The sequence below is a fragment of the Morus notabilis genome, unplaced genomic scaffold, assembly GCF_000414095.1.
Source record: "Morus notabilis unplaced genomic scaffold, ASM41409v2 Scaffold307, whole genome shotgun sequence".
Lineage (NCBI taxonomy): Eukaryota > Viridiplantae > Streptophyta > Magnoliopsida > Rosales > Moraceae > Morus > Morus notabilis.
The window spans coordinates 1,006,077-1,033,185 of NW_010361515.1; the positions used below are offsets into that span (position 1 = coordinate 1,006,077).

The window sequence follows — 27,109 nt, forward strand, 5'->3', positions numbered from 1 at the left end:
CTTCTATTAGTGGCAGAGCTAGACACCGGCATTGTTCAATGACTAAAACAAACGTAAGAGTGGGAATAAAATTGGGGTGTAAATAAAATAAAAGTGGAATTTGGAAATGAATAAAAAGGAGGTTTTGGGAAGAACTGAAAGGTCATTGTCGTTGAGGGCTGCCTAACTTTGTTAGGGGCGAAAAACAAGACTGGTCTTTGATTCCCAAAAGCAAAATTCTGCGTGTGATTCCCTGGTTTGGAGTTCATAGTGAAGCTCTTTTCAAACTTTTTTTTTTTACCTTTTAGATTTTAGTCCCCACCCTCGAGGCCGTGTGTCTCTATGGATTACGATTCACAAACAACCTTTCAACAAAAGAAAAGCAAATAACACAGTTTTTTTTTTTTTTTTTGTTTGAAAAAAAAGGAAGAAAAACGAATCTTGAATGCCTCTTGCTTGTTGACTTGAATCACTTGTTCATTACCTCGAGATGGGGCTTCCCCAAGTCATATACTTTGGAATGTGGATTCACTGGGTATTCTGGCCATTTTCACAGAGATTTCGTATTACATATCGTTTTCAAGATATGCAAAATTGTGTTGTCATTGCCAAAGGTGTTGTCGTTTTTAAAGTAATTGTCGTTTCTGCAAGAGTTGTTCTTGTTTCTGAATTTATTGTCGTTTTATACATTATTGTCGTTTTTTGAATATTGACGTTTCAAGAATGATGTCGTTTTTTTTCCTCTCCTCGTTTAGACTTTGTTTTTATTTTTAAATTTTTTTATAATTGGTTGTCGATTTCACAAGTATCATCGCCTACAAAAGATATATGAATTCTCGGAGACATCATTTTTAGTAGTTTTTTTTTAAAGTACCATTTTTAGGAGTTTTTTGTGTGTGTTTTTAATTTGGTAATGCCTTTGATAAATAGGGATAATAACAAAAGCTGTATCTATATTAAAAAAAAAATGTGATTATTATACTACATGACAAAATTTATACCTTGAGTTGAAATTTAACAAAATTTTAGAATATTATAAATATAGCAAAAATGACATAGTAATTATCATAACGATATCATATTTTATACTATATAATGATATAGTCATTTATTTAAATGACATAAAAATGATATAAAATTTTGCTATTCTTGTAATATTTCAAAATTTTTCTAAATTTAAACTTTAATATCAAAATTTTGTTATATGTGTAAATCACCCATGTTAAATCCTTAAATGTTAGATTAAGTCAATATTAACTATACGAAAAGACTTTTATTACCATAAGTAATTGCTTTTAGAATTTCTCTCTTAGAGAACCATTATTCCATGAAGGATATTTGTGTTTTCTTTTTTTATACAGCTGATTAATTTTTTCTGATCCAACATCAAGATTGGATTTTGTGTTATCAGAAACGCACAGAGATGAATTTTGTCTCATAAGAAAAACACAAGGGATAATCTCTGAACATGGAATAGTTTCTTGCAATTAGAAAGCCCTAATTCATAAGGCTTAATCTAAAACCAAAGTGAATTCGACATATTTATCTCTGTTAAGTGCATCTCGCATGCCATTAAGAAAAACAGAAAGAACTTAATGGAGGGATAAAATTCAAGATGTTTCTATAAATTGTGGGGTATAATACGCACGTAAGTTCAAAAATTCAAGATGTTTTGGTGGGAATTTTTGAAATTCAACCTTCTTTTTTTTTTTCCCTTGACGGTCTTTTCGACTATTGTTTTTAGCGGATTGCTACTTTCAATGACACTATCGTTTATTGAAGATGTTTCACTTTCACTTGTAATAAACAAAAAAGATATTATATGTTAGAAAATATACTATTGACGTATTCGTTTTGAGCCATGAGGTACTTAGACATGAATACAATATTTTCTTTTTCCTATTTGATATTCCTGTCTATGACCGAAAGTTATCATTTGTTGTTGTTATTTTTTGTACTGGTGTGGTCTATGGCTCCCATTATAATAAGGAAAAAAAAAATGAAATTATTAGGATATAAATTCTGAATCACATACTCACACACCAAACCATTTGAAAGTAAAATTGTCATTCATTTGTTAGCGTCATTTATAAGGTGTTTTTTTTGTGTTTAATAAAAATGTTGCCGATTACATGAACATTGTCGTTTCTTTACGTGTATTCTGAAGGGGTGAAATTGGTGTACCTTAAATTTATCGTGTTTAGAAACTTGCGCTCTAAACTTTTAGCAAATGAGACCTCAAGTTTGAAAATATGTTGTTATTATATTCCAATAGCTGCCAGACGTTAGTTCTTGAACAAGAATATCTCCACACAAACTTGTTTTGTTGGTTGGCATGTAAACTTTTTAATTTTGATATTTTAGATCATAATTGTCGTCTATTAGTTGACATTAGTTACCAAATTGACCACGTTACAAAGGATTGTCGAAATTTAAGATCCTTTGTGCTAGAGTTAGAATTTTGAAGTCTTAACTTGTAAATGACAAAAATTTCACGATGCACGGATGCAATTTATCTTTCAAAATATTAGGTGTTTTAGTTAAGGTCTTGTTTCCTAATTCTCATTCCCTCTACAGTGCTTCAATTTAGCCCCTAAGGAAACCCTAATATCCTGTTGCCTCCTCCCTAATGTCGTTGGATCACTTCTGAAACTCTCATGCTCGATCGTTTTTCCCATGTTACTGTTCTTGTATGTGTGTATATCTTATATATATATATATATATACACACACACACACACACACACACACATATATGAACTTGCGTGTGTTTAGGGGAAAAGGGTAAAAAATATGACGATCGATTTATCGTCATCTCTTATATATCAAAAGTACCATGATGATCACCCTTATCAAAATCACCACATGCTGTTCCTTTTCCCATAGCCTCCCAATTACTCTCCTCTCTCTCTCACACACACACACACACACAAATCTAATTAATGATGAACGATACGTCAAAATTAAGGAAACCTCAAAATGTTTGTACTCCTATCGAATCAACCGCTCCCATTTAATTAAGAATCACTTGGCACTTGCATATTACAACTGACAACGTAATTTTTTTCCAATCATGAGGGATCGGATAACCATTTTAAAGAACCGCCTACATCTTTTTATATGTAATCTTTCACAATATATTAGTATCGCAAATGTAATTTTTATTGTATATATATGCCATCGAGACTAATTACATATAGTAAACTAGTTAGTTTCATTATATATATATATATATATATATATAATTATTAAAAACTCGTCCACATACATGTTCATTTTTTTCTCTTTTAGCCAACCTATTGGTTTTCCTTTGTCCTGTATAATGACATATACATTAAAATGCTAATCAAGAAACGGTACTAAAAACTAGATATATACTTAATAGAAATAATCAACCCGGTGTCAAAGCGATCCTCAGAAATCAATCATGTCATGTAATTCAAAAAGTAATTAATCTGTTGAACAGATCATCATTTTAACATTAACATATACAGGACCCAAATGCTTTTGGAATTGTACCTACAAAAAGCATTAATATCTCATGGGGATCTCATACATAAACTTATAAACCGTAATTAATCTCATCAGGATCAAGGAATTACAAGACAGGAATTCATGGATTTTTAGAAACAATTAAGAAACATATAACCATTAGTCACTTATAACATTGACTTAATTTGGATCATAAAGACCACAAGATCAAGAGGATTCGATAATATAGGCGATCTAATTAAATTATTAATTAGCCATAATAAATGCATATAATCTGAATTTTGAGATCGGCTTCTTACTTGGGTACCTCTTCAAAATCAGATGGCCTTCAATTTTCTGTAATTAATTTGCCATCAACACTACACAATAAATCCAGTTGATGATGAGAAACCTCTTGAAAATCCAGTTGTTCTCGATGATCTCTTCTTCTTTCTTCAGTAAGAAGCCATAAAAAATAAAAGTGAAGAGTAGAGAAAAGGAAAAGCCAGTTTTCCCTTTGGGAATTTTATTTGAATCAATATAGAGTACTCAAGCCCGGATCATGATCACCAGAGGAAGCTAATTATATACGGATGATCAGCTGCAATCTTATCATGACGTTTTGAATAATAATATTCTCTCCTTGTTTGTTGCGTTTTGATGAACCCTAGTCTTTTTGCTTTGCCTGGCTTTACCCTGTGTGCCATTTTTTGACATACATATTGTACACGTCCTATACTGAAGCAAAGACATATATACAATATACAAGTCACTGTATATTTCATCGTGTTTTCGCCACTTTCGTTCCTATATGTAAAGGGGGCCATTTTTTCTTAGTATCTACGTCACTCTCTCTCTCCACACACACATACAAGGACAAGAAAGAGCAAGGTTTCATCATTGTCTCTAGTACTCTGGTGCATATGTGCTTGTTTTGTGTGTAATTAACAATGGATAATGGATTTTATTACTTGCAAGAAATTATGCCTTTACCTAGATATGTGTGTGTATATATGTACGTATCTGTGTATTTATAAAATGTATACTGTACTGTGGTAGTAGTGGCTATATGACAGGTTATAATGACTAAGAACTTGACTTCACATGCTAGAAAGAGAGATTCATCAGAATGAAGCTAGTCAACATGCAAATGAATTTGTCAAGCTGGTGGGTTTCTTTTATTATTATTATTATTCCAATAGCACCAAGGTGATTTTGATTATTAGTTGCCACTCATTAGAGAAATGTTTCATCTATATATTGATTATAACATTTTACCTAACGGCAGTTTTCCAATTCTGAAATCCTATATAACTCCTCATAAATAATCTTACTAAACCTCTAATTTCTTCACGTGCATATGCCATGAAGGACTTTAGCTGCGATCGGGTCACTTTAGCGTATTTAAGGCGCAAATTATAATAAGATCCTATTTTTACAAACCCGAACAAACAACCGGTAGGTCAACATATTGATAGGTTAAATTTTTTGTCCGTTAAATTTATATAAAATCACATAAAAATTAAAAAATACGCAGATCTAATAATAAAAAAATCTAATTTACTGATACATCAAGCGTACCAGAGAATATCTCAATAAATAAACAAGTTTTCATAAACTTCAATAATGATTTTTATCCGGAATAAGACACTTTTGTATTTGTCCTCGCCGTTGAGAACAGTACTCATGATGGTGATAGATTCTCCTGCATGATATTCAACTAATAATGATAAGGTGGAAGAACAAGAAAAAGAACTTAAAACCGACAGCATAAAAACTTGAGCGATCTGTATCAACTTTAGTAATGGGGATATGGTAGTATTTTAATTACACAAAACTTGAGGGGCTTTTATTTTGATAAAACTGTATCCATCAGTTTTCACGAAGTTTCTTCTGCTGCAAGTGGAGGAGATAAAGAAGCTCTTTCTCACAAAATTCAACGTTTTAACTCATTCTCCTTTTGAACAAATCCAACTAAAAAAGATACCGATGTTAGAAAGGCAAAGATTTAGAGCACTCCCACTCAAATTTATATGGACGAATTTTCAATGGTTATGTTTTTATCAATAATTATTATTAAATATAAAAATATAATAATATAACGTGATAAAAATTTAATTTTATTAATTGACATAATTTTTTTTATTAATTATATAATTTATTATAACCATTAAATTAAGTAATTTAACTTACTGTTAAAATAATAATATCTATTAATAAATAAATATTGAAGTAATTATTGATGGGTATCTATATATAAGAAAGTGTAATGCTTTCTAATATTGGGCCACTTTCGACCAAAAGGTTGGCATTTTGGTCAAAATGGCCACCCTCTTTTTTTCTTTTTCAGTCCCTTGTTTTATCTGTCTTTTTGTTTTTTTACCTTAAATTTATTTATTTTCTCATTTTAAACCTTTTTTTTTATCCATTTTTAATTTTTTTCCCGAAACCTTATTTTGTTTTTTCATTTTTATTTTTTTACCATAAAGTTTCTTTTTTTATTTTTGCCCTAACACTTTACTTTTTTTTTATTTTGGTCCCTTTTTATCTATCTTTTTGTTTTTACCTCAAAATTTATTTATTTTATCTTTTTAATCTTTTTTTAACATTTTTTTATTTTTATGATGAAAATTTATTTTATTTTTCATTTTGGTTCCTTTTGTCATAAAAGTTTATTTATTTTTTCATTTCAGTCATTTTTTGACCCCTTTTTTTTATTTTTGCTCTGAAACTTTACTTCTTTCATCTTGGATTTTTTTGTCCTAAAACTTATTTATTTTTTATTTATCCTTTTTTACCCTTTTTTACTTTTTTCTTGCAATTTTATTTTTTCTCCATTTTTGTTCTTTTTTGTCTTAAAACTTATTTATGTCTTTATTTTTGTCATTTTTTGACCTTTTCTTTTACCTTTGTCATGAGATTTTATTTTATTTTTCGTTTTCGCTCTTTTTACGCTAAAACTTATTTATTTCTTCAGTTGACCCTTTTTTCACTATTTTTTTTTTATTTTTGCGCTGAAGTCTTAAAACTTATTTATTTATTTATTTAAATCTTTTTTAACCTTTTTTTTTTACTTCTTGCCCTAAAATTTAATTTAATTTAATTTTTTTTTCTTTTTTGAGATTTTATATTTAGATTTTATAATGCATTAACTTAAACTTAACACATCGATTACTGCACATATATCCCGATGAACAACTCCTAATGGTCAAACTTCAATGGATGTTTTTGTACCTGTTTTAAATATTGCCTGAGCTGTTAAACCTATTTCATCAAAGAACATCGGTAAATAGTCATAAATTACTACGGACTACTTTCAACTAGTACAAAATTGTGCATTGAATCTTTTGTTTATACGTCTAAATACAATTAAACAGTCACAGAAGAAAAGAGCTTGTTTGATTTCTCATAATGAGTCTTACAATTTATCATTAATGACTAAAGTCCATGCGACTTCTTTTTAAGAGTTCGTTATGGCTTCGAGCGACTTGTCATGAATGAAATTTAGCCATGATTTAAGAAAATCATTCACAAAATAGAATCCCAAGGAGAAGAATAACATACCAAAAGTAATATCTACTCCATAAAAGTAATTTGAGAAAATATTTCCACCAAAAGAATGGGCGTTACTTGACAAAGGAAAGGACCATCATTCGTTATTTTTATTTACCTTTTTTAACTTAAAAAGGTAAAAAATGCAGGCCGAAGCAGAATACCATTGCCGCTTACAGGTCCTGGTCTTATACATTCGTTCCACCTTTTCTTACAACCATAACTTAAAAATAAAACTCAGAGAACGATTTCCTAAACTGAAAAGAAAGAAAGAAAAAAGAGAAGAAAAGAAAAAGGGATCAAGAAAATAATAACAATATGATGAAACTAAAAGAGCGCTTTTAGGACATAAACAGGAAAAATGATAAAAATGCAAGGATAAAAGAAACTCAACTATTGATGGAACTCAGGAGGACTCCTCAACATCAGGGTACTGGGAGTGAGAAGCAGCAAGAAAAGCAGCTCCAATTCCCGACCCATCGTTGGAGTGCTCAATAACAATGCTTTCGGAGACTTTCTCTCCAATAAGTTCTGTTAGGGTAGACTCCAGGCACTTCCTATATTCAGTGTAATGCTCATAAAGTCCACCATCCAATGCTATCACTGTCTTTTGATCCTCCCCATTCTTCAATGTTTCTCTTCCCAGTTTTTTCAGAATGCCCAAAATCCCAGCAGCAGCAAGGCGGGCCCCACGTGTGGCGACGATGTTGCAGAGCTGAACAACAAGTTTTCTTTCTTTCAAAGAAGTATTGGTTATCTGAAATAAAAGAAAGCATTTATTAGAAATCAACATATCCAAAGATACAAATAATAGCAAATAATAAAATTATTAGAGCAGTTTACAGTGATGAGTCACCACATTGATGACTCTCAAGAAAAATACAGATTATTAGCCATGAGGTATGTTCATATACAAGGTATTCCGCAGGACAAAATGCAGGAAAGAATTGAGGAGCTCCACTCAGAATTGTAAATAATGCACAGAGAAATGGTGCATGTATCTAGCAAATAAGAGCAACAGAGAGACAGAAAAAATTTGTTCGGCCAAACTAAAATTAAGATTCAGATGAGGTAGAAGAGAAGAAATACCTCCAGGATATCTCTCAATTTATCTGCTACAACTTTAAGATCAGGGGATGTATCATGATGCATTGCAGACGTATGAGGCGTCCTGCATATTTCATAGCTAACAGTACTAAGTACTCCGCTGTACAATTCATTATATCCCTAATAGAATCTCAAATTTGAAAGATTTACACTGTCAGAAATGGCAAAATTTCAAAAACTAGGGCAAAATATGATCACAAAAACGTCATAATCTAGAATGCTAGAGTTTTGAATTTTTGAAATTAAGGGGCTAAAGCCAAAAAAGGCCTAAAGACGCATCCGAATCATGAGGAAATTGATTATTGTTACAAGAAATAGAATGCAACCTATAACTCATAAGTTGAGAAAAAAACCTCAATATAAATGGAACTTTTAGTTTTGGTGGAACTGTATCACCAAAAAGTGAAGCTTCTTCAGCAATCCTACATAAAACCTTGCGGACAATTTCTCCCAAATACATCCCAGAAATTAACTTCTCAAAAATCTGAGGAAAACAGTGGAAAGGTTATATACGTATTGTAGTCTTAAGTCTTAACTAAGAAAGGAAAGCAACAGCTATATCAAATAGAACACCTGTTCACCAGGGTTTAGACTCTCAGCATCCAGAGAGTGATCATACTCTGTCAGTGGAAGGTGTGATGACCTAAAATTACCCCACTCCATGTTGATAACCTGGATTTAAATTGACATTAATTTGATGTTGTGTATTCACCCTCTGCAAATTCCTCATTTCTACCATTAAATTAAGGGAAACAAATGAAGAGAGTGTGTTTACTAGTGAAATTGCGATAGGGTGAAAACAGCCATAAAAATACCACTGACCATCTCTCCAGATTTAGGTAGGAGGCCATGCCATTTTGGTATGGCATGTGCACGTTCCACATATGCTGCATTTGTTCCAGTACCTAAAATCACGGCAGCAACAACATCCTTGTTGTTGTATCTGCCTCCCGCTAGTGTCCCAACTGTATCATTGACCTGGAAAGATTAATCTTGAAAAGTTAATGATCAAACGACTCGAACGGGCATTTTCACAAATAAGAAGATATCTGAGACAGGGAACAGTAAATGCATTCCTAAGAAGCTATCAAGTAGAGCCTACCAAAGCTGATACGCGCATATCAAGACCTTGTCTTTCTAGTGCTCTGGTCAATTCGGCCACAACATCTTGCCCAACCTATTAATCCAGAAACAAAAACAGGTCAAATAGAGATGAAAAACGAAAAATAAATAAATAAATAAATAATTGGAGTCATCAATAGCATAGTAAGCCAAGGAATTTCCCACAGAACTTGGCATGCTATTAAATTGTATTTTCCTTCTAACCATGATGTCCTTCATGCTTGCAACAGTAAAGTACTCCATTCTAACTCATGATTATAACAATGCTAATTGAAACAATTGCTAGTCCTTCTAATAGACTACTTCGAAAAAGATGTAACATCTACAAGAAATGCGTATAAAAAGGAGGAGTAATGAAGAAAAGTTGTGAATATTCACCACATCCTCAATATTGAAGCCTTTTGTCCACTTAATAAGGGTCCCAGAATCAATCGATGTCTGCATCACAGGGAATGAGAATGTAAAACCAAGTTCCCTTTGTCTGCCAGGAGGAAGCTGGAAATCTTCACCTTCTTGGGCAACAAATTTTGCAAGTTCAGCCGCAATATAGTCAAACAGTGTCTGAAATGATAAAAATTACCGAGACTCAAAAAACCAGTTCGATAAAGCAGATAAGAATATTATAATAGGTGTAATCATAAAATACTCACATCTGAACTTCCAACCATCAGATCTTGTGGGATTGACACCTCAGCAAATTCTTGATTCACAATTCCACCATCCTTCCCCCCAAGCTGCACCCGCAACACCCGGAAGTTTGTTCCTCCAAGGTCCAACGCATAGAAGAGCCCTTTTTCATTCCTAAATAGGGAGAAACAATAAAGGCGGGGAATAACTCAATATGAGTGTCTTTCAAATTATGAACATACGCAGTTAACAAACAGTTGAAAGCAGAAAAATATGAAAAGAAAATTGAGATTCTTTAAGATTTACCATTATTCCATAAGGGAAATCTACCATTCTACATTTAGAGAGAGAGAGAGAGAGATAAGTGCCGAAGAGACTAACAGAATTCTAATTTCTTTTTCCCTCCAAAGCTAATTGCTTTTCACACGACAAGTGGAAGCTAAATATTCAAATATTGAAAGATCCTTTAATTATCGGAAAGTTTATAACAGAAAAATAAAAACTTAGGGTTAGCAATTATACAACCAATCACAATAACAACGCCTTCATCCAAACATGACTAAAAGCCTGATATTCCAATTCATCATTAGGATTTTAAGGGCTGTTTGGCTACACTTGGGTGTGTCAGGCCCTGTCAAATTTGCAGCATTTGAATGCTGATAATGACCTAGATTAAAAACAGTGACAGCAAATTGGATAATTGATAAACTATATTGCAAAAAAAAAAAAAAAAAAAAAATCAATAGTCAATCGGCGAATTCAGATTAAAGAGCCCTTCACACTACGTAAAGTCTTGGACTTTTGAGACTGATATGAATGAACACTGATAAAGCATTAGTCTTGATCGATATTCTAACGAATAACGACTGATGAATTCAATTGACAATTGCATCAAATTACGATAATCTGAAATATTGACGCGAAAACAAAAGGAACTTCAAATGGATCGAAAGACTTTTAAAAAAAAAAACAATTATCAGATTACGAGACGATACAAAGCGAGAAAAAAAATGGAAATTTTACCCGGTAGGGAGATTGTCGACATAGCTGATGAGCATCTTGAGCTTGCTGCCGCCCTCGGAGGCGAGGCCGGCGTGCATCTCGACGGTCATGGCGTCGGCGACCTGCCTAAGCTTGGCAAGGGGGGTCCCACAGCGCTCATCGAGATCCGCGACGATCGCCATCGCGCGCACCCACCTGGCTGAGCTCCGCATGCGGTGGCGCACCAGCAGCGCCGCCGCCGCGCACACCGTAGCCGCGCCGATGACTGCCAATCCCACCGCCACCTTCCCCATTTCGCGCTGCGGCTGGCTGACTTGTCGAAGGAAAAAGGGCAAAAAGCGATAATTTCACCGCACTAAGAGATCCCTCGATTTCTGGGAATAGAATATAAAGGAGTTTTTTTTTTTTATAATGAATATGAAGGCGTTTTAAAATATTAATAATATGGTTGGGACCTCATACACGTATATTTCTCATGTCTTTAAAATTAAATGAAAATAAAAGAATTACGCAAGACATACAATTTCAAATAGCTGTTTTGTTACGGGACTCGTACCCCGATTTAAATTATGGTTCGTGGTTCATTACAGTATTTTTTCTTAAAAAAAATACACGTAAATCGAAAATGATTATAATCTCATTATTCTAATCCATAAACTAAACGTAATCTCACGATTAACAAACATATATCTGCTCGTTGTTTATTTATTTATTTATTTTTAATAATACTCGCGGTTTATTTTTTAGGTTATAAAAAAAAAGTGTCTTAATAATACTATTGTAGCAAATTCATTATTATTGAAATTAGTATCGTCCTTATTTTTAAGACAATTTTCATAATTATTCCTAATTTGATAGGGTTTTTGGAAACTTATTACTCGAATTTTTAATTTAGTAATTTATCTATCAACTTTATAAATTATTTCAATATGCCCCTTTTTACTACTTTTGTTATGATTTTTTGTCATATGTGAGGGTTTGAGAGTTAGGAATCAAGATATTTATGTAATGGATTGAATTGAAATGTTAAAATTTTTTGCCAAACGTACTTTTTCGTCAATAATTGTCAAATGGGCACATCGTAACAGTTTTACAAGTTGGGGAGCAAATCATCAAAATTAAAAGTTTAAGCAAAAAGTGTCAAAACCCTATGAATTAAAGGATAAATGTGTAAAATAGTCTTAGTTTTATTAGATTGGGTTTGTTTGTTGTACAATATATTATAAATGCTTTTTAGTCCTTAATTTTATGTATGACTGGTAAGGACTTCTTTGTTTTTTTTTTGTTTTTTGAAGTATAACTTCGGAAATACGGCATTATATAAGGAAACGAATGGGAAATGGAATAAGACAAACATGGAATATCTTCATACCACTCAAGGTAAAGATAACTAAAGAAAACCAATAGTAATATTAATTATCCAAGGATAAGGGAAACAAAAAGAAAGAAAAAATATTTTGTCCTTTCCTTGTCTACTAGTTTATCCTTTTATCTATAAAGTTTGTTATCACATTCGAATTACTTATAATTTACATTAAGCAATATTAAGTTTTCTTTTTTGAATCACAATTCATATTTTTTAAAAAATATAGTATTTTACAAGTTTCCTATACAAAGAAGTCCTCAAATTGAGTCATGTCAAAGATTCAAAAATTGATCGAACAATGGCTACAATGGTAGGAAGGCAAATACTCAAGGGACGTTTGGTTGGAGGATTCAAACTATGATTTGAATCATGGTTCATGGTTCGTTACAGTGTTTTCTCTCACAAAAAATACACATAAATAAAAAATAGTTTCAATCACATGATTCTAATCCATGAATCAAACGTCTCTTTATATTCCAATTTGCTCTTCATCTCAGCCCACACGCAATAATAAGAGGCTGGTTCAGAAGCTTGAGGTGAATATTGAACCGTGTGCTAATAAATCTTAATGGAACCAACAAACTTCATTTCTACAAAATGAATTTGTTGCGTGCCTGTCATCTCATACCACTCAAAATAATCTTCAATGTTTTCTAACCAATTAAGAAACATTTTGATTGTCGGGTCTAATCTTCCATTCGTATATACTTGGGTGTATCAATTTTTATCATCCTCAAAATATCCAAATTCATCAAGATTCCTATGAGGCATCTACGGATAATTGAACAATCTGGATTTCCTCCGGAATTCATGAAAATCATTAGCCAGTTTGGTCACAAGATAAAAGCGGTGACCAATGCGGTTATTAATACGAGTAACTCGTTCATCCAATCGGCAAATTCGGGTGGCCAATTGGTTATGGCTTCTCGAAGCATCTGAAAAAACTAGTACCGAGTCTTTCTTAGTTATTGTGTCAAAAGTGGTTTGAAAGAAGGACGAAAGAAGGGGTTTCTTAAACCAAAAAAAAAAAAATTGTTTTTGTCTAATGAAACTACTTCACTTTGATACTATCAGAGAGTAGATATAGAAGAATTCAATCAATATAAAAAAAAAAAAAAAACAGAGTATATGGGGCACTTGCGAGATCAAAATATAGAGCTAGAGGTGAGAAAATGTATCCACGAGAAGAGAAATAGAGAATTCAAGAGAATAATAAGAACATAGTAGAAAGGAAAAAGAAAGAAGTATCAATTTCTTATGAAGTCTAAAAATAAACTTTAAGTATCCTATTTATAGTAGACAAATCTTGTTGGAACAAAATTTCGTCCAATATTTATTCAACGTTTCTAGATTGATAATTTAGATTGAATAAGTAAATAATTTAAGAAAATTAGAAGAACAATTAAAGAACATAAATAAACTCAAAAAAATAATAAGAACAAAGTGAAGATAATCACAATGTAATTGTATTCCAGAATGAGTCTCTATTTCCTCTCAAATCGAGAGAATTTACAGTATATTAGAAATTAGAGATTTAATTCTTTTCATTAATTCGAGAGTTTATTCTCTCTTTAATTCCAATAAGATTCTTCGGGTGTTACATTTGACAAATAATTAATAAAAGAATTAAACTTAAGTAATTGAATGCCTTTAATTGTTGACTATTACTTAACATTGATGATTGATGACTCTTGACCTTCTGACTTCTTCCTTACCTGAGCATAATTTCCATAGCGCATGCTCGGGTGTTACCCTAGCGCACGGTCGGGTGTTACCCTAGTATACGCTCAGATCGCCCGAAAACTTAGTACATCTTTTATTAACTCCAAAAAATCCATCTAGCTAATCCCAAAGCAAATTATTTGTCATCTAAGATCTACCGTCATCATTTTCTTGTCTCAATAGCTATTCAATCGCTAATTATTTGTCATCTCATATAAATTTAAGAATCTAACTATATAAATAGGAACAAAATACTAAAAATACTTAATCAAAACATGAGGTGTCAAATTTTAATTGGTAGAACATCTACTGAGACAAAAAAATAGAACAACAGATCTTAATTCTTTCGAAAAGGACCTGTAAGTTCAAACTTCTCCCATGCTTCAACAAAGTCCACACATAAAATAACCGATCACGTTGTTAGAAAATGTTTTCTGTTTTTTTCAGTTTCAATTTTTATACTCAACTTCTCCATTTCTTCTCTTAGGTGTCACAAAAAAACCAAGCGAACGCATTCTCTCTCCGGTTCGTGGAATGTTGGAAGCTTTTCCGTTTGCCATCTACTTACTGAGAAGATACTGGCACTACAACAAAAAAGGCCATTTGCGATGATAGTTTTTGCGACGATATTTGTCATCGCAAATAATACACTATTTACGATGACATGTCGTCGCAATTACTCCCCATTTAAAAAAAAAAATCATGTCGTCGCTAATAACTTAAATGTCGTCACAAATAATTTTGGAGCGCAAATTTCAATGATGCGGATTTTTGCCGCCAAGGTAATCCATTTTTTGCGACGACAAGTCGTCGCAAATAATAATATATTTGCGACGACTTGTTGTCGCAAATAATTTCATGTTATTTGCAATGACATTTTCTCTTTGTCGTCGCAAATAATCTTTTCAAGATTTTACCAAAAACCAAACGCGGGAAAAATGATTATTTGCGACGACATTTTGCATTTATTTGCGACGACATTTGCCGTCGTAAATAATTTCATGTTATTTGCGACGACATTTTCTCTTTGTCGTCGCAAATAATCTTTTCAAGATTTTACCAAAAACCAAACACGGGGAAAATGATTATTTGCGACGACATTTTACATTTATTTGCGACGATATTTGTCGTCGCAAATAATTTCATGTTATTTGCGACGACTTTTTCTCTTTGTCGTCGCAAATAATCTTTTCAAGATTTCACCAAAAAACTAAACGCGGTAATAATGATTATTTGCGACGGCATTTTAAATTTATTTGCGATGACAATGTCGTCGCAAATAAGTCTGAACTAATATACCCTATCTTCTTCCTCTTCATTTTCCTCTGACGCTTTCTATCTCTCTCCTGCTAAGTCTCTCTTTCTCTGCCTCTTCTTCCCCTCGCCGCCGCCATTGCCCGTCGCCACCGGCCCTCTTCTCTCTCTCTTCCCTTCTCTCTCTCTCTCTCTTCCCTTCTGTCTTCTTCCCCTCTCCGGTTGTCGCTGCTGCTCCCGCCGCCCCGACCCCGCCACTCCTCTCTCCTCTTCTCTCTCTCTCTCTTCCCTTAGTGAGGTATCTCTCCGGTTCGTTTTTATTCCTATCGATTTTAAATATAATTTCATCTGATGCAAAATTTCTTTGCTGTTTCTAAAAATTATGGAAAATTTGTCCGAAATGTATAAAATAGTTGCTAAGGACAAAGATTGGGGATTAGAGACTACTGCCAGGAAGATAGCTGATTCACGAAATTGCTATTTAAATGTGTGAAAACTGAATTTATGAAGGAATGTTAATATATGGACACAAATTGGTTTGAAATTTTGAAGTGCTTCTCATATATTGCGTTTGGTTAATGATTTCCTTCTGTTTTGCTCTTGCTTTTTGTTAGTACGACCTTCTGTTTTAACTATATTGATTGCTTGTTAGAGTTTTGAAGCCAATCAAGGTAGATTAGAGCTTGTGCTTGTGCACGACTTAAATAGGTTTTTTTTTTTTAAAATTTAATATTTGCTCTTTGTTGCTGTTAAAAATGTAGTCATTAGTCACACAATAAAGTTTGACTCGTTTCCAGGCAGGTGCTGGGGCATCGAAGAAGAGTCGGTTGCGCGCACGGGGAGACACTTGCCTGTGCGCAGGGGGGCACTGCCGCGGGAGGGGGGGCACGGAAGCGCACGCAGGGGGCCACGGCGCACACGCGGGGGCTCACTGTCGCGCGCGCTTGGGGCCACGGCCGCGCGCTCAAGGAGGCACTAGCGCGCGCGGCATTTTTTAAAAATTATAAAAAAAAATTAATTTCAGTTTTTTGCGACGACTTTTTTAGACTTGTCGTCGCAAAAAAAAAAGATTATTTGCGACGACAATTTGAAATGTCATCGCAAAAAATGATCATATGATGAGAATTTTACGACGACGTATTAACGATGCTTGTCGTCGTAAATACAGAGTGTCATCGCAAATACATTTGCGATGACACTGTGTCGTTGCAAAAAATGTTTTTGCAACAAAATATTTGCGCCAACAAATTTACGACGACGTGTCGTCACAGAAAACTTTATTTGTGACAACATTTGGGTTTTTGCGACGACTTTTTGTCGTCGCAAAAACCCCTTTTTCTTGTAGTGTGGTAAAATCTGTTTTGAGTTCAATATTTCTTGAAGGCGGAAAGCTGAGAACTATCTTATTGCTTACTTGAGCGGTTAGGTATTGAACTATGGGTTCATAATTTCAAATCTTTTCTTGTTCTATGATATTAAAATTGTAAAGAATTTAAAGGCCATTACCATGAGTTTGTTAAAAACATAGCTTCCATTTTATGTAATTGTTTGTCCAAAGTTGAACGCATGGCGAGAGAGAGAGAGAGAGAGAGAGAGAGAGAGAGTGTTCAACGTTGTTAATGAACGGCACAAAGTATACATTGGTCAAACGGGCTGCACACTGCAAACTATGGTCCTACCCACATTAAATCAGTATCCCAACAAACAAGATCCCAAACCCTTAACCACAAAACACTAGACGCTGCCACAGTTGTGACCACCACGACGACGAAAAGAAAACACGATGACACTTTTGCCTCCCCACAAAAAAAAAAAAAAAAAAAAAAAAGGGATAAAAGGAAACAGAAGAAGAAAGAAAGAAAGAGACCTCTACACAATAAGGAGCTGCCAAGTTCCGAGTTTCCAAGCATATAATTAGCAAATACTATACAGAGAAACGGATGAAGCTTCTAAGTACTTCTTGGTCCTTCAGAAAAATGGCTAACTTGAATTCTCGGATTAACCTTTAATGGATTCCACCTCGGTCCAGACAAATTTGAATACACAAATCATGCCTGAAAAAAGGAAAGAAATGAAAGTCCGCCGTAAAATCACTTACCCGATCTGCTGGCTTTATCTCTCTTTCTTCTAAGCCTCCACATATTCGACTCTATAAAACTTCGGTTACGCTGTTGATGTTAGACTACACCTGTTGATAAAATAACCAAAAGACCGCCAACAAGAAAAGGCAACAGAAAGATAATCAATTACGATATGCAGCAAAGAAACAATATCTAGAAGTTCAAAACACGTGCCTTACTACCACAGCCCTCGAGTTAACACCACTGCTGGAATCAAGTGACATCCCGAGCGAACCATTTGGCTTCAAAAAAACAAGAAATCAGGTAGTCTTGTCAGTGCAAAATATATATCCAAGATTTAGACACATAGGTTAAAAACCAAATGCAAATATGAAAGGGGAGTTAACATGTTTTTCATTGAATCCTGCATCAGAAGAGTTAATATCCATAGTATAGAGAGTATTGAGGACCAAGAGAAAAGTCCAGTATTAAGTTTAGAAGAAACGTAGTCGTATCCCATAAGTTCATCTTACTTATAGGAAACCCGTCAGTCGGACTTGAAGAAATAAAGAGGTACTAGTACAAAAAGCATGGCTATACATACCAAAAACAATGGAAAGGAAAAAGAAAAATGATAGACCAAACAAAATAGGAAAAAAACTTAAAATAGAAAACCTAACGTTTCCTTTGATCCATCTTTAAATACCATGTTGCCATTTACAAATCCATTCTGCAAGAGCTGTTCAAAGTCTGCCTCACATGAATCACCCTGTACGGATTCAGGGTCATTGCTGTCTTGAACACTGCCTTCAGGACTCCCAGTGACGGTCACTGTTTCAAATCCAACATCCTCACAAGAAGTGCCCTCACTTGTGACATTTGTAATGACACTGGAATTTGAGGTACATCCGGTCTCAGTCTCTGATACAACCAACTCCACATTAGAGCTTTTATCTGTCTCAATCAATCTTAGCACTCCCTTAACATAGTCGGTCCCAGTACTTGCCTCTCTCAAAGTGTCAGCATGGTGCACCATATTTTTTTCGACAGCAATTTCCATTATAGAAGGCAAATGGTCTGTAGATACAGTATTGGAAGACATTGAATTGTGCTGTTGAGGAGATACACAGCTTAAGCTGTGAACACTACTTTCAGAAGAGATTGAACTGTCCTGCTGAGGACTAGTACATTGTTGTTTTTCAGGCGTACCCAGCTTATCATTCAGTGCATCAGAATCCCTTTTCCTCTTAAGGCCAGTAGATACACCGCTTATCCTGTGATCAACAATTTCAGGAGAAATTGAACTGTGCTGCTGAGGACCAATACTCTGCTGTTTCTCTGGGGAACCTACTTTATTATCCAAAACCTCAGTGCCCTTTTTCTGCTTAAGATAATGTCTGCCAGAATCATTTTGACTGCGTTTATCTTCAGATGGCTTATCAGTCTTTGGTGTAATGAGCCTTGACGGACGAGGCCGTCTATAACCATCTGGGAACACATAAGAAGGAATCTGCCTTTTACGAACATGAGATACATAGATCTCCATACCTGGCTTCCAAAACATATACATATTAATAGAATGCCTGAACTCATCCACAGACCCCCGTATATCAAACTGCTGACCCTCCTGGATGGTTTCCCCCTGTTTCCTCTGCAAACCCATGAAGAAAGCACAATGGGCACACTGCTTGGTCGCATCAATGTACTCATGTGGATAAGGATGACACTGTAACTTCCCTATAGTGTCCCGCTCAATCTGCAAATGTTTTAAAAATACAAAAATAAAAGAAGGCGGGAAAAATTCTCACTAAAAATTATTTTGTAGTATTACAGTCTCGTACAACATATATATTGCATGGAAAGCCAATAAAAGTTGTTGAAAATACCATTAAGGTCAGTTGCCTCAACCGAGATTCCACCCAGCCTTTCCAAGCACGCAAATCATCAACATCAGCTGCGACAATGTCAACCTGGAGATAGTTTTTATAGCTCTCAAAGAACAAGTACGGCTCAAATAGAGAATTCCACAGGGAATTATTCAGCTCTATCTCCTGGTGTTGGATAATAAAAAGGAAAAAGGAAACAGTAGTCATTGAAGGAGACCAGATAAATATCTACTGAAAAACAATAAAGGAAACCTACCACCCACCTGACAAACCTGGTTACCACATTGAAACTGTTCCATCATAACACGGAGTGTACTTGTAGAAACATTATAGCTAGAATTCATACAAGGATAAGCAGGAGTTATGATCGGCATGTGGTGAGTTCGGTCACGAGGATTTTTACGAGGATCCCAAACTGAAAAACCAAGCTCATCCTCTTCAATGGCACATAGCATAACAGGATTTGGCCATCGCCACTGTGTATAGACCCTAAAAAATCGAGAGACCAACATACTTGGAACTGCATTAGGATAAAGCTGGCACACTCGGGCAACAAGAAGGGCCCAATTCACACCCCCAAGAAATCCAGTCACCTGAACACATTAAGACAACCAAGGTGGAAAACAACATTCAAAATAGAAGTGAAGTAAAATCTTTCAGTAGGGAAGGTGAGAGAGAAGAACTCACATTGGAATACACACCACGCCTTTTGGCCCAAAACTTCATGCATCTCAATGTTGTGCGAAAATGCTACAACAAATAGTCAACAAAAAAAGAAATCAAGCACAGAATCAATCACAAACAGGCATGTTTTTACCATCTGAAGAAGATAATTAACTACGTAGGGAACACTTCACCTCAACATTTGGAACAAGCTTAAGAATTTGATCTGCAACCCTGCAGCCATTAAGACTTCGAACAGTAGGCTCATCGACATTGTACAATACCGACAAATCCGAGATGTCCAAGTTCTGTTAATGAATTCACTATCAATTCCGTTAATGAATTCACTATCAAAATAACTTCAAAGAAATGTCTCAAACCACAGAAAATGAAAGTTCATGCAAGAATTACAATTTCCAACCATTAACAGTGGAATCAGGCATGACATTAATACTAGCATTCAACAAGGCACCCATAAGAAGATTGTGTAGCACTCATCTCCGAGATTGTAAAAAAAGAACTTCCAGTCAAGCAACATGATACGTCAAAACATTTTCACAGACACACAGAAGAACTGAATCAAGATTGAGATATCTAACAGCATACATCATAAGAGTTCAACAAATGCAAAAGCAAGTCAACATAAACATGTGTAAAGATCTACATAAACAACCCCAGCAATGATGAAATACATATTAAAAGCCTCTGACTATGTGAACATGTATGGTACTAAATTCTTGCGGACAGTCAAACAAAGAATGAGTCATTATCACCATATGATTATTCATAATCAACATTGAAAAGTATCAAAACCCAGGAAAAAAAGTCTTAAACACAAATAATAGAGAAAAAATAAGATTCACAAAATCATTCCCTTCTAGACAGTGATGAAAATGAAGACGGAAAAGCAAAAACAAACGTTTGTACACACTCATAAAGATTTTTGATGAACATCTCCTTTGCATAAGAAGTGTTAGATAACAAATCTAAAGGGGGAAAAAAAATACCCTTCATTAACCAGAAATAAGTTCACCATATGGTCAACAGATTTGCAGATTGTCTGGTTTTGGAATGAGTCCATAAAGAATAAAGAAAAAAAATACACGAGAACTTACTTCTGGTACAACCAAGAGAGAAATACTCGCATAAAGAAGATCAACAGATATTCCATCAAACTTGAATTTCATTACTGGGACATGCGCATCTGGGACTGGTTGTAACTCTGTTACTTCTTCCATGTCTGCCAGAATGTTATGCAATATATAGAAGAAATCCTCCTGTAGCAGTAATTAAAAGAAAAAAGAATTAAGTGTTACATACATAATGTGAGCATATTCACTTCACCTAAGACAAATTTCCTGAACTCAAGTGCTTACACAAAGAAATAGGGGCATATTCACATCACTTACAAATTTCCTGAATTCACTATTTACCTCACGATTCACATATGATGGCCCAACGCATAATGTGTCTATATCGGCCCCAGGACCATGCACCTACAAAATATTTATGAGTATAGGTTAGGCATCTATATAAAAAGGGCAAACAGCACAAGTATCTAGATGGCCTACCACCCCACGAATATCCCAATAAAACAGGAAGGTTCAAGAGCAAACCAGAGCTCAGTTACCTTTGCAATTTAGAACCCAAAGCCAACAACCAAGTTGCCACCAACAATATGGAGGAAAAGGTTAGAAAAAAGAAACACTCACATACCCAATAATTAATAGAGCTACCGAATATCATAACTGGCGAGGTGGGGATGGTTAAAATCAAAGAAACTTACAAACATGTAACATTGCGTTTAAAAATTTAATTACACAACAAAAGTTAAACCATAAGGCAAGATTTCCCGTATAACAATAAGAGCAAAGATAATCACCCCAAGCCGATAAGAACCAAAGGTAAAAATTACAGCATTTGCATCCTCAACCATTTGAGCCGTGTAACCTCTTGCTCTAGTGAGTTGTTTCACCCAATCTTTGACAATCTAACAAAGAAAAACATACAGATAGTTAGGACGATAAATTTACGAAAAAACATAGAAAAGAAAAAAGAATAGGTCCTTCGTTTATTATTTTTTTTTAATCATAGTACCAAAAAACACATATGGCAAATCAAAAGAACTCTACGGTAAGTCAAAGCACAAAGTTAGTTCAGAGTTTTCAATTACGACACCCAAAAACAGTCTTAAAATATCTTGAAATAACATTGATACTAGTTACAATTCAGTGACAAATAATAGCTTACATATAGAGTACCATAGTCTCTTCCCATATCAAGGCAAGAAAGGAAAAGAAGCTAAACCCGCTTTAATATGTAACCTACAATTTGCATAACACAGAATTGATACCTATTCATGCTTTACAACTTCTTCTGTTTTTAACGCAAGCAATATTAATCCCAACAAAAGAATCATAATTGCAGTCCAAAAAAAAAAAAACAATTCACTTATAGGAATTCACATAAGCTACTATCTCGGTGGCAAACAATTTGCTCGAATCATTATTAAATCACCTGTCCAATACGATGAAGAACAGCTCCTCTTTTGGCAGCTTCCTCTTTGCTCTCGTAAAGCCCAACGTCAACCAAAAACTTCGTTCCCCATTAACAAAAAAAACAAAAAAAAACAAAAAACACCCTTCAGACTGAAGCCTCAAAAACATAAACAAATTCATCCCTTAAAACAAATAATAAAATAACAATAAGAGGAAGGCCAAACCAAACCTTCTCCAACTCCAGAGTCCTCTGGATATCAACGTCTGTGGGGCCCGCTGTAGATATCGGCTTTGTCACGCCGTACTGCTTCGCCGCCGCTTGAAGAAGCGGCGGCGTAGCACTCAATCCCTCTGGCCTCACCATCTCATTGCCCAACAAATATAAAATAAAAATAAAAATTGAAAAACTAACGAGTATTCGGAAACCCTAGAAATTTCTGATGAAAATATTTTTTGAGAAAAAAAAAATTGGACACGAAAAGAGAAAATTGAACCGAAAATCGTAACCACGAAATTGAAGAAGATGACAAGCCCTCCACCAAGAGAAAAAAGCCTCGCGTGACGAAAGGAAAATCGGAGAATTTCCCGGGAATGTAAGAAAATCGAAGATATCGGAGATGATCGAAAACCCTAAGAGAAAAAATAGGATACTTCTTCGAAACCAGATCAATAAGCACAAAGAAAACGGAAGAAGGAAACACAGAAAAAAGGAAACCCAAAGTAAAAATCTATGGAGAGAAGGAAGCCCTAGAAGCGGAGGGCATGTGGAAGAGAGAGAAAGAAGCCCTAGAAGAGGAGGGCATGTGGAAGAGAGAGAGAGAGAGAGCCGGCCTGTTGTGTCGGAGGTCTCGGAGAGAAAGAGCGCGTTCGTTTGGTGTTGGGACCGATTCTGGGGTGAGTTTCTTGAATTTTAGTTAAAGATAGATTTTTGGGAGGTTGGATTTTTTTTTTTTTCATTGGATATTTTTATTCTTATATATTTTTTAGAGCATTTTTATTCTTATATTTATCTCAGAAATTTTGGTGATCTTTTTACAAATGATCGAATCTTTTTTTTGGAAAAATGACTGAACTTTTTAGGAGAACATGTTTTTACAATGATTAATCATTGATATATTGTAAGTTTATTATTGATTTAATAATGGTTCACCACTAATAAATAGATAGATTAATTTTTAAAAATTTATTTATTATTAAAAAATACTTGACAATCAAGATAAACCACTAAATTAATAAGTAACCGTCATTAATAAAAGATATTATTCTTAATTTATAAAATTTCAACCATTCATTAAAAATAGTTAAAAAAGGGATCGTTTTTTCACACATATTCCTATTTATATTTAAATAAAGATTACTTATATATTTCTTTTTTAGGGACACTTTTTTTTTTGGGGGTAATGCGCTTGGTAAAGGATAAATGAGTAATTGCAATTAAGCGATTTTGGCTTTTCTGGTGATGTTGTCCACGTCTAGCCGACGGCCTCACGTGTGTTTCACTTTGCGGTGAGAGCTGGCACGACATTGCTGCCTTCCCAATAGCCAATAACTCAAATGAAAAGAGTCGCTGAGCGAAAACGACAACAAAAGCATAGAGAACGACATAATCATTTTAGAATTTAGACGAAGTTTTACTGCAACATTTTTTGAATATAGAAAGTTAGAAATAGAACAAAAAAAAATGAAAGAATATTCGCTTTGAGTTACTATAGCCTATGGGGCTGATTATATTTTTATTTTTATTTTTCTAAACAATTATATGGCAATGCAAAAAAAAAAAAAAAAAGAACTCCATCGCTATGCCAACGTTTGATATCTTTAGATAATTTTTAAAATTATGAGTGAAAAGGTATGTAAAATTAAAGAATCTTGATTGGAGATTTTCCGGGAATAAATATTAGACTATATGGTATTTTTTTCAAACTCAATCAAAAGAATTATATTTTTTTTCTAGTCAAGGTAACATTGTTATAATTTCGTTTACATAAGAGAATGACCACATCCAAAAAATTATCACATCAATCATAACCTTTAAAAATTATGTCATCGATTGAACATAAAGTTTTTGACCCAATTATGCTTTAAAAAAGAAAGTTCAGTTTCACTCCTATCAGTATAAATCAAAAGCTAAACAGTCGATTGATCGAGTAGGAATTTTAGGTCCAATATTTTTGTACTTTCTTTTTTCCTAGAAACAATATTTTTGTAGTTGAATGTATAGCATCCGGTGACTAGTATTGCATTCCATTCTCATAAGAATCCAAATATTAATTTGACGTTTGTTTCACAGATTCAGAATCATGATTTAAAATAATGATTCAGAATCATTCTCGATTTATGCATTTTTTTGTGAGAGAAAATACTGTAACAAATCACGAATCATGATTCGAATCATAACGCGAATTTTTATACCAAACACCCTATAATTCTTCTACGATGACTTTTCTTTTTTGTGTTTGTAAAATAGTTATTAAGAATATGCTTTTAATAAATGAGCTAAGGAGACGTTTGGTTGGAGGATTCAAACCATGATTTGAATTATGGTTCATAGTTCACTACAGTATTTTCTCTCACAAAAATACACGTAAATCAAAAATAATTCTAATCACATAATCTTAATCTATAAACCAAACGTCTCCTAAATTATTTAGTTGATCAAAATCTCTCGAGATTAAAAGTCTAACAATAAAATATTGGTGCGACCGTGCGGTTACGTAGTTAACTTTTCAACTGTCATTAATAAAATTCAATTAACTCCACTAGTGAGATTTGATTATTACTTGCGTGACTGTTCTGTTCCAAGTCATCGAAGTCAAAATCACATTAACTTGGGCTTTTAATTGGGTCTATAGAAGAAGAGAAGCTGGTCGCCTGGCCTAATCTTAAGATTGGGCCTCCAAATATTTTGTCTGCCAAGTTGCCAACCAGTGGTCCAAATATACAGGCCTTTTATTTTGTGTCCAGTGTACCACTCTACCAAGTGGTCGCTCTGTGTCTGCAAGAAAATTGATACCTATTAGTGGAGTGGTCCGGGGGATAGATTCAGAATTTTGTGCAATTAATTTTACCATTTAAATTTAGAATTTAAGTTTTACTATAATAAAAAACTCTCACATGTAGTCACATTTTAACTCGAATCATCGAATTAAGCGGGCCCTAAATAACTACCATCTCCAACTAAAACTGCACAAAAGTATGGTCCAATTTTACGACAGGAGCAGCTTTGCCATTAATATACTATTTGGACTTCAATTTTGGTGGCAGATGATTGAAACACTTCCTAATTCATATTGAGCAGTTGTTTACTCGTTTGTGCAATTATTGTCTTACCATATTTATATACTTTTACCGATTATACATTTTTCTTTAAAAAATAGTGAAGTTAACGTTCTTGTAGTTTTTTTTGTTTGATAAAAAAATGCTAACTGTCATTTTATAATAGTTGTCTTTTTATTATTCTATCTCTTAATTATAATTATCCCTTTATCAGAATAGATCATTTTAAACAAATTTAAAACAAAAGGGACAATACAAATTACATTAGACAATGTTGATTTCATTTCACATTAAATTTTAAAGCCCATTTCTAAACAAAATTATTATTTTTTTCGAAGTCTACAAGGTTTGGTTATCCTATATTTTGTAATGACCATTATGAGGGTGACTACCTAAACATTTTCTTGTTACACATGTTCTGATTGTGGTAACCCAAATTGGTCCAAATTTTGAAGAGAAATGATAATATAAAAAAATTAGAACCAAGCTCAACCAATAAATAATGCTTTCTAGGTTCATCTCCATCTATTACATCCACAATTGGTGCAATATAAAAAAATTTCAAACAAAATAGCAAGATATGCATTCAAAAACTCCAAATCGAATCTTTTTCAAATGATCATAACAACCATAGTCTTATTACCATTATTATTATAACAATAGATGCATATCGTTCTACTTGGATTAAAAAGAAACCTGTATTTAGCATTTGTTCAAGTTTGAAAAATTATAGAAAGCGAAAAATTTATGAAATTTCAAATCCCAAGATTGCCTTCAAAAATCTATCCAATCCAGCCCCTCTTTCTATCTTTCTCCGTAGTAAGCTATGTTGCATTGTTCCAAATCTATTTCCAGAGCAGCTTGACTGCACTCAATTGAGGAAAATACCACTTTTCCAACTAAAGCACATTGCTTCAGAGATTTTCTGCAGAGAAAATGTGGCAGAGAAACTGAGCTAGAAATGATGGAGAACCAGTGAGAAGGAAAAAAAAAATCTTTCTGGTAAAACCTTTCCCCTTTGATGCAGAGAGTGATACGGAAACTGAAAGATTTGTTCGTTTATTTAATTTAATTTTATTGAAATTGAATTTTTTTTCTCTCTAACCCAAGAAAAGAAAGCGATGTCTCAGGCCTATTTTGGGTCAATTTGTTTGGGACAAAGAGAAGCTATAAAAGGGGTCCTTTTTGTTGGGCAAAGGCCTTAAATGCGCTGCTCAGCGAACTTGTAGACTTCTAGTACGGAGAGAGAAGACTGAGATTGAGAAAGAGAGATATGAGAGAAAGTTTTGGCTTTAAGAGGGGCATGGGTTTTGTCACAACACTCTCTGTGTAATAATACTCAAAAAAACAAAAAAAAAGAAGATTTTTAGGCGTAAAAATTGAAAGAGATTCACGGGATTGATTTTTGATTGTCAGTTTGGGTATCTTTTTAATTTTTACATGTTGCTCCAGAAAGGTGGAAATAAATCCATTTTCTTTTATAGAGAGGAAAAAAAGTTGGGGGATTTTTAGTGCTCTTTTGCA

At 33.9% G+C, this 27,109-nt stretch overlaps 2 protein-coding genes across 3 annotated transcripts; both read right to left on the minus strand.

The window, feature by feature from the left end:
- Positions 1-7,080: 7,080 nt before the first annotated feature.
- LOC21408947 (hexokinase-1) lies at positions 7,081-11,238 on the minus strand. The gene is made up of 10 exons (XM_010099848.2): positions 10,882-11,238; positions 9,882-10,032; positions 9,610-9,792; positions 9,212-9,286; positions 8,932-9,087; positions 8,683-8,781; positions 8,463-8,593; positions 8,092-8,173; positions 7,397-7,759; positions 7,081-7,259 (listed from the first exon to the last, which is right to left on the minus strand). Exons 1-9 carry the CDS (start codon positions 11,151-11,153, stop codon positions 7,409-7,411), a joined length of 1,500 nt encoding a protein of 499 aa, XP_010098150.1. The 5' UTR covers positions 11,154-11,238; the 3' UTR covers positions 7,081-7,259; positions 7,397-7,408.
- Positions 11,239-16,805: 5,567 nt separating this feature from the next.
- Positions 16,806-23,204, minus strand: LOC21408948 (nuclear poly(A) polymerase 4). 2 transcript variants are annotated; one of them, XM_024166686.1, is made up of 12 exons: positions 22,539-23,204; positions 22,329-22,406; positions 21,694-21,801; positions 21,245-21,307; positions 20,927-21,088; positions 20,006-20,119; positions 19,836-19,898; positions 19,412-19,741; positions 19,149-19,313; positions 17,943-19,018; positions 17,497-17,564; positions 16,806-17,390 (listed from the first exon to the last, which is right to left on the minus strand). In XM_024166686.1, exons 1-11 carry the CDS (start codon positions 22,671-22,673, stop codon positions 17,501-17,503), a joined length of 2,358 nt encoding a protein of 785 aa, XP_024022454.1. In that variant the 5' UTR covers positions 22,674-23,204; the 3' UTR covers positions 16,806-17,390; positions 17,497-17,500. The 2 variants fall into 2 exon arrangements, with proteins under 2 accessions (XP_024022454.1, XP_024022453.1); XM_024166685.1 differs by having other exon boundaries at positions 17,969-19,018; positions 22,539-23,203.
- Positions 23,205-27,109: the final 3,905 nt, after the last annotated feature.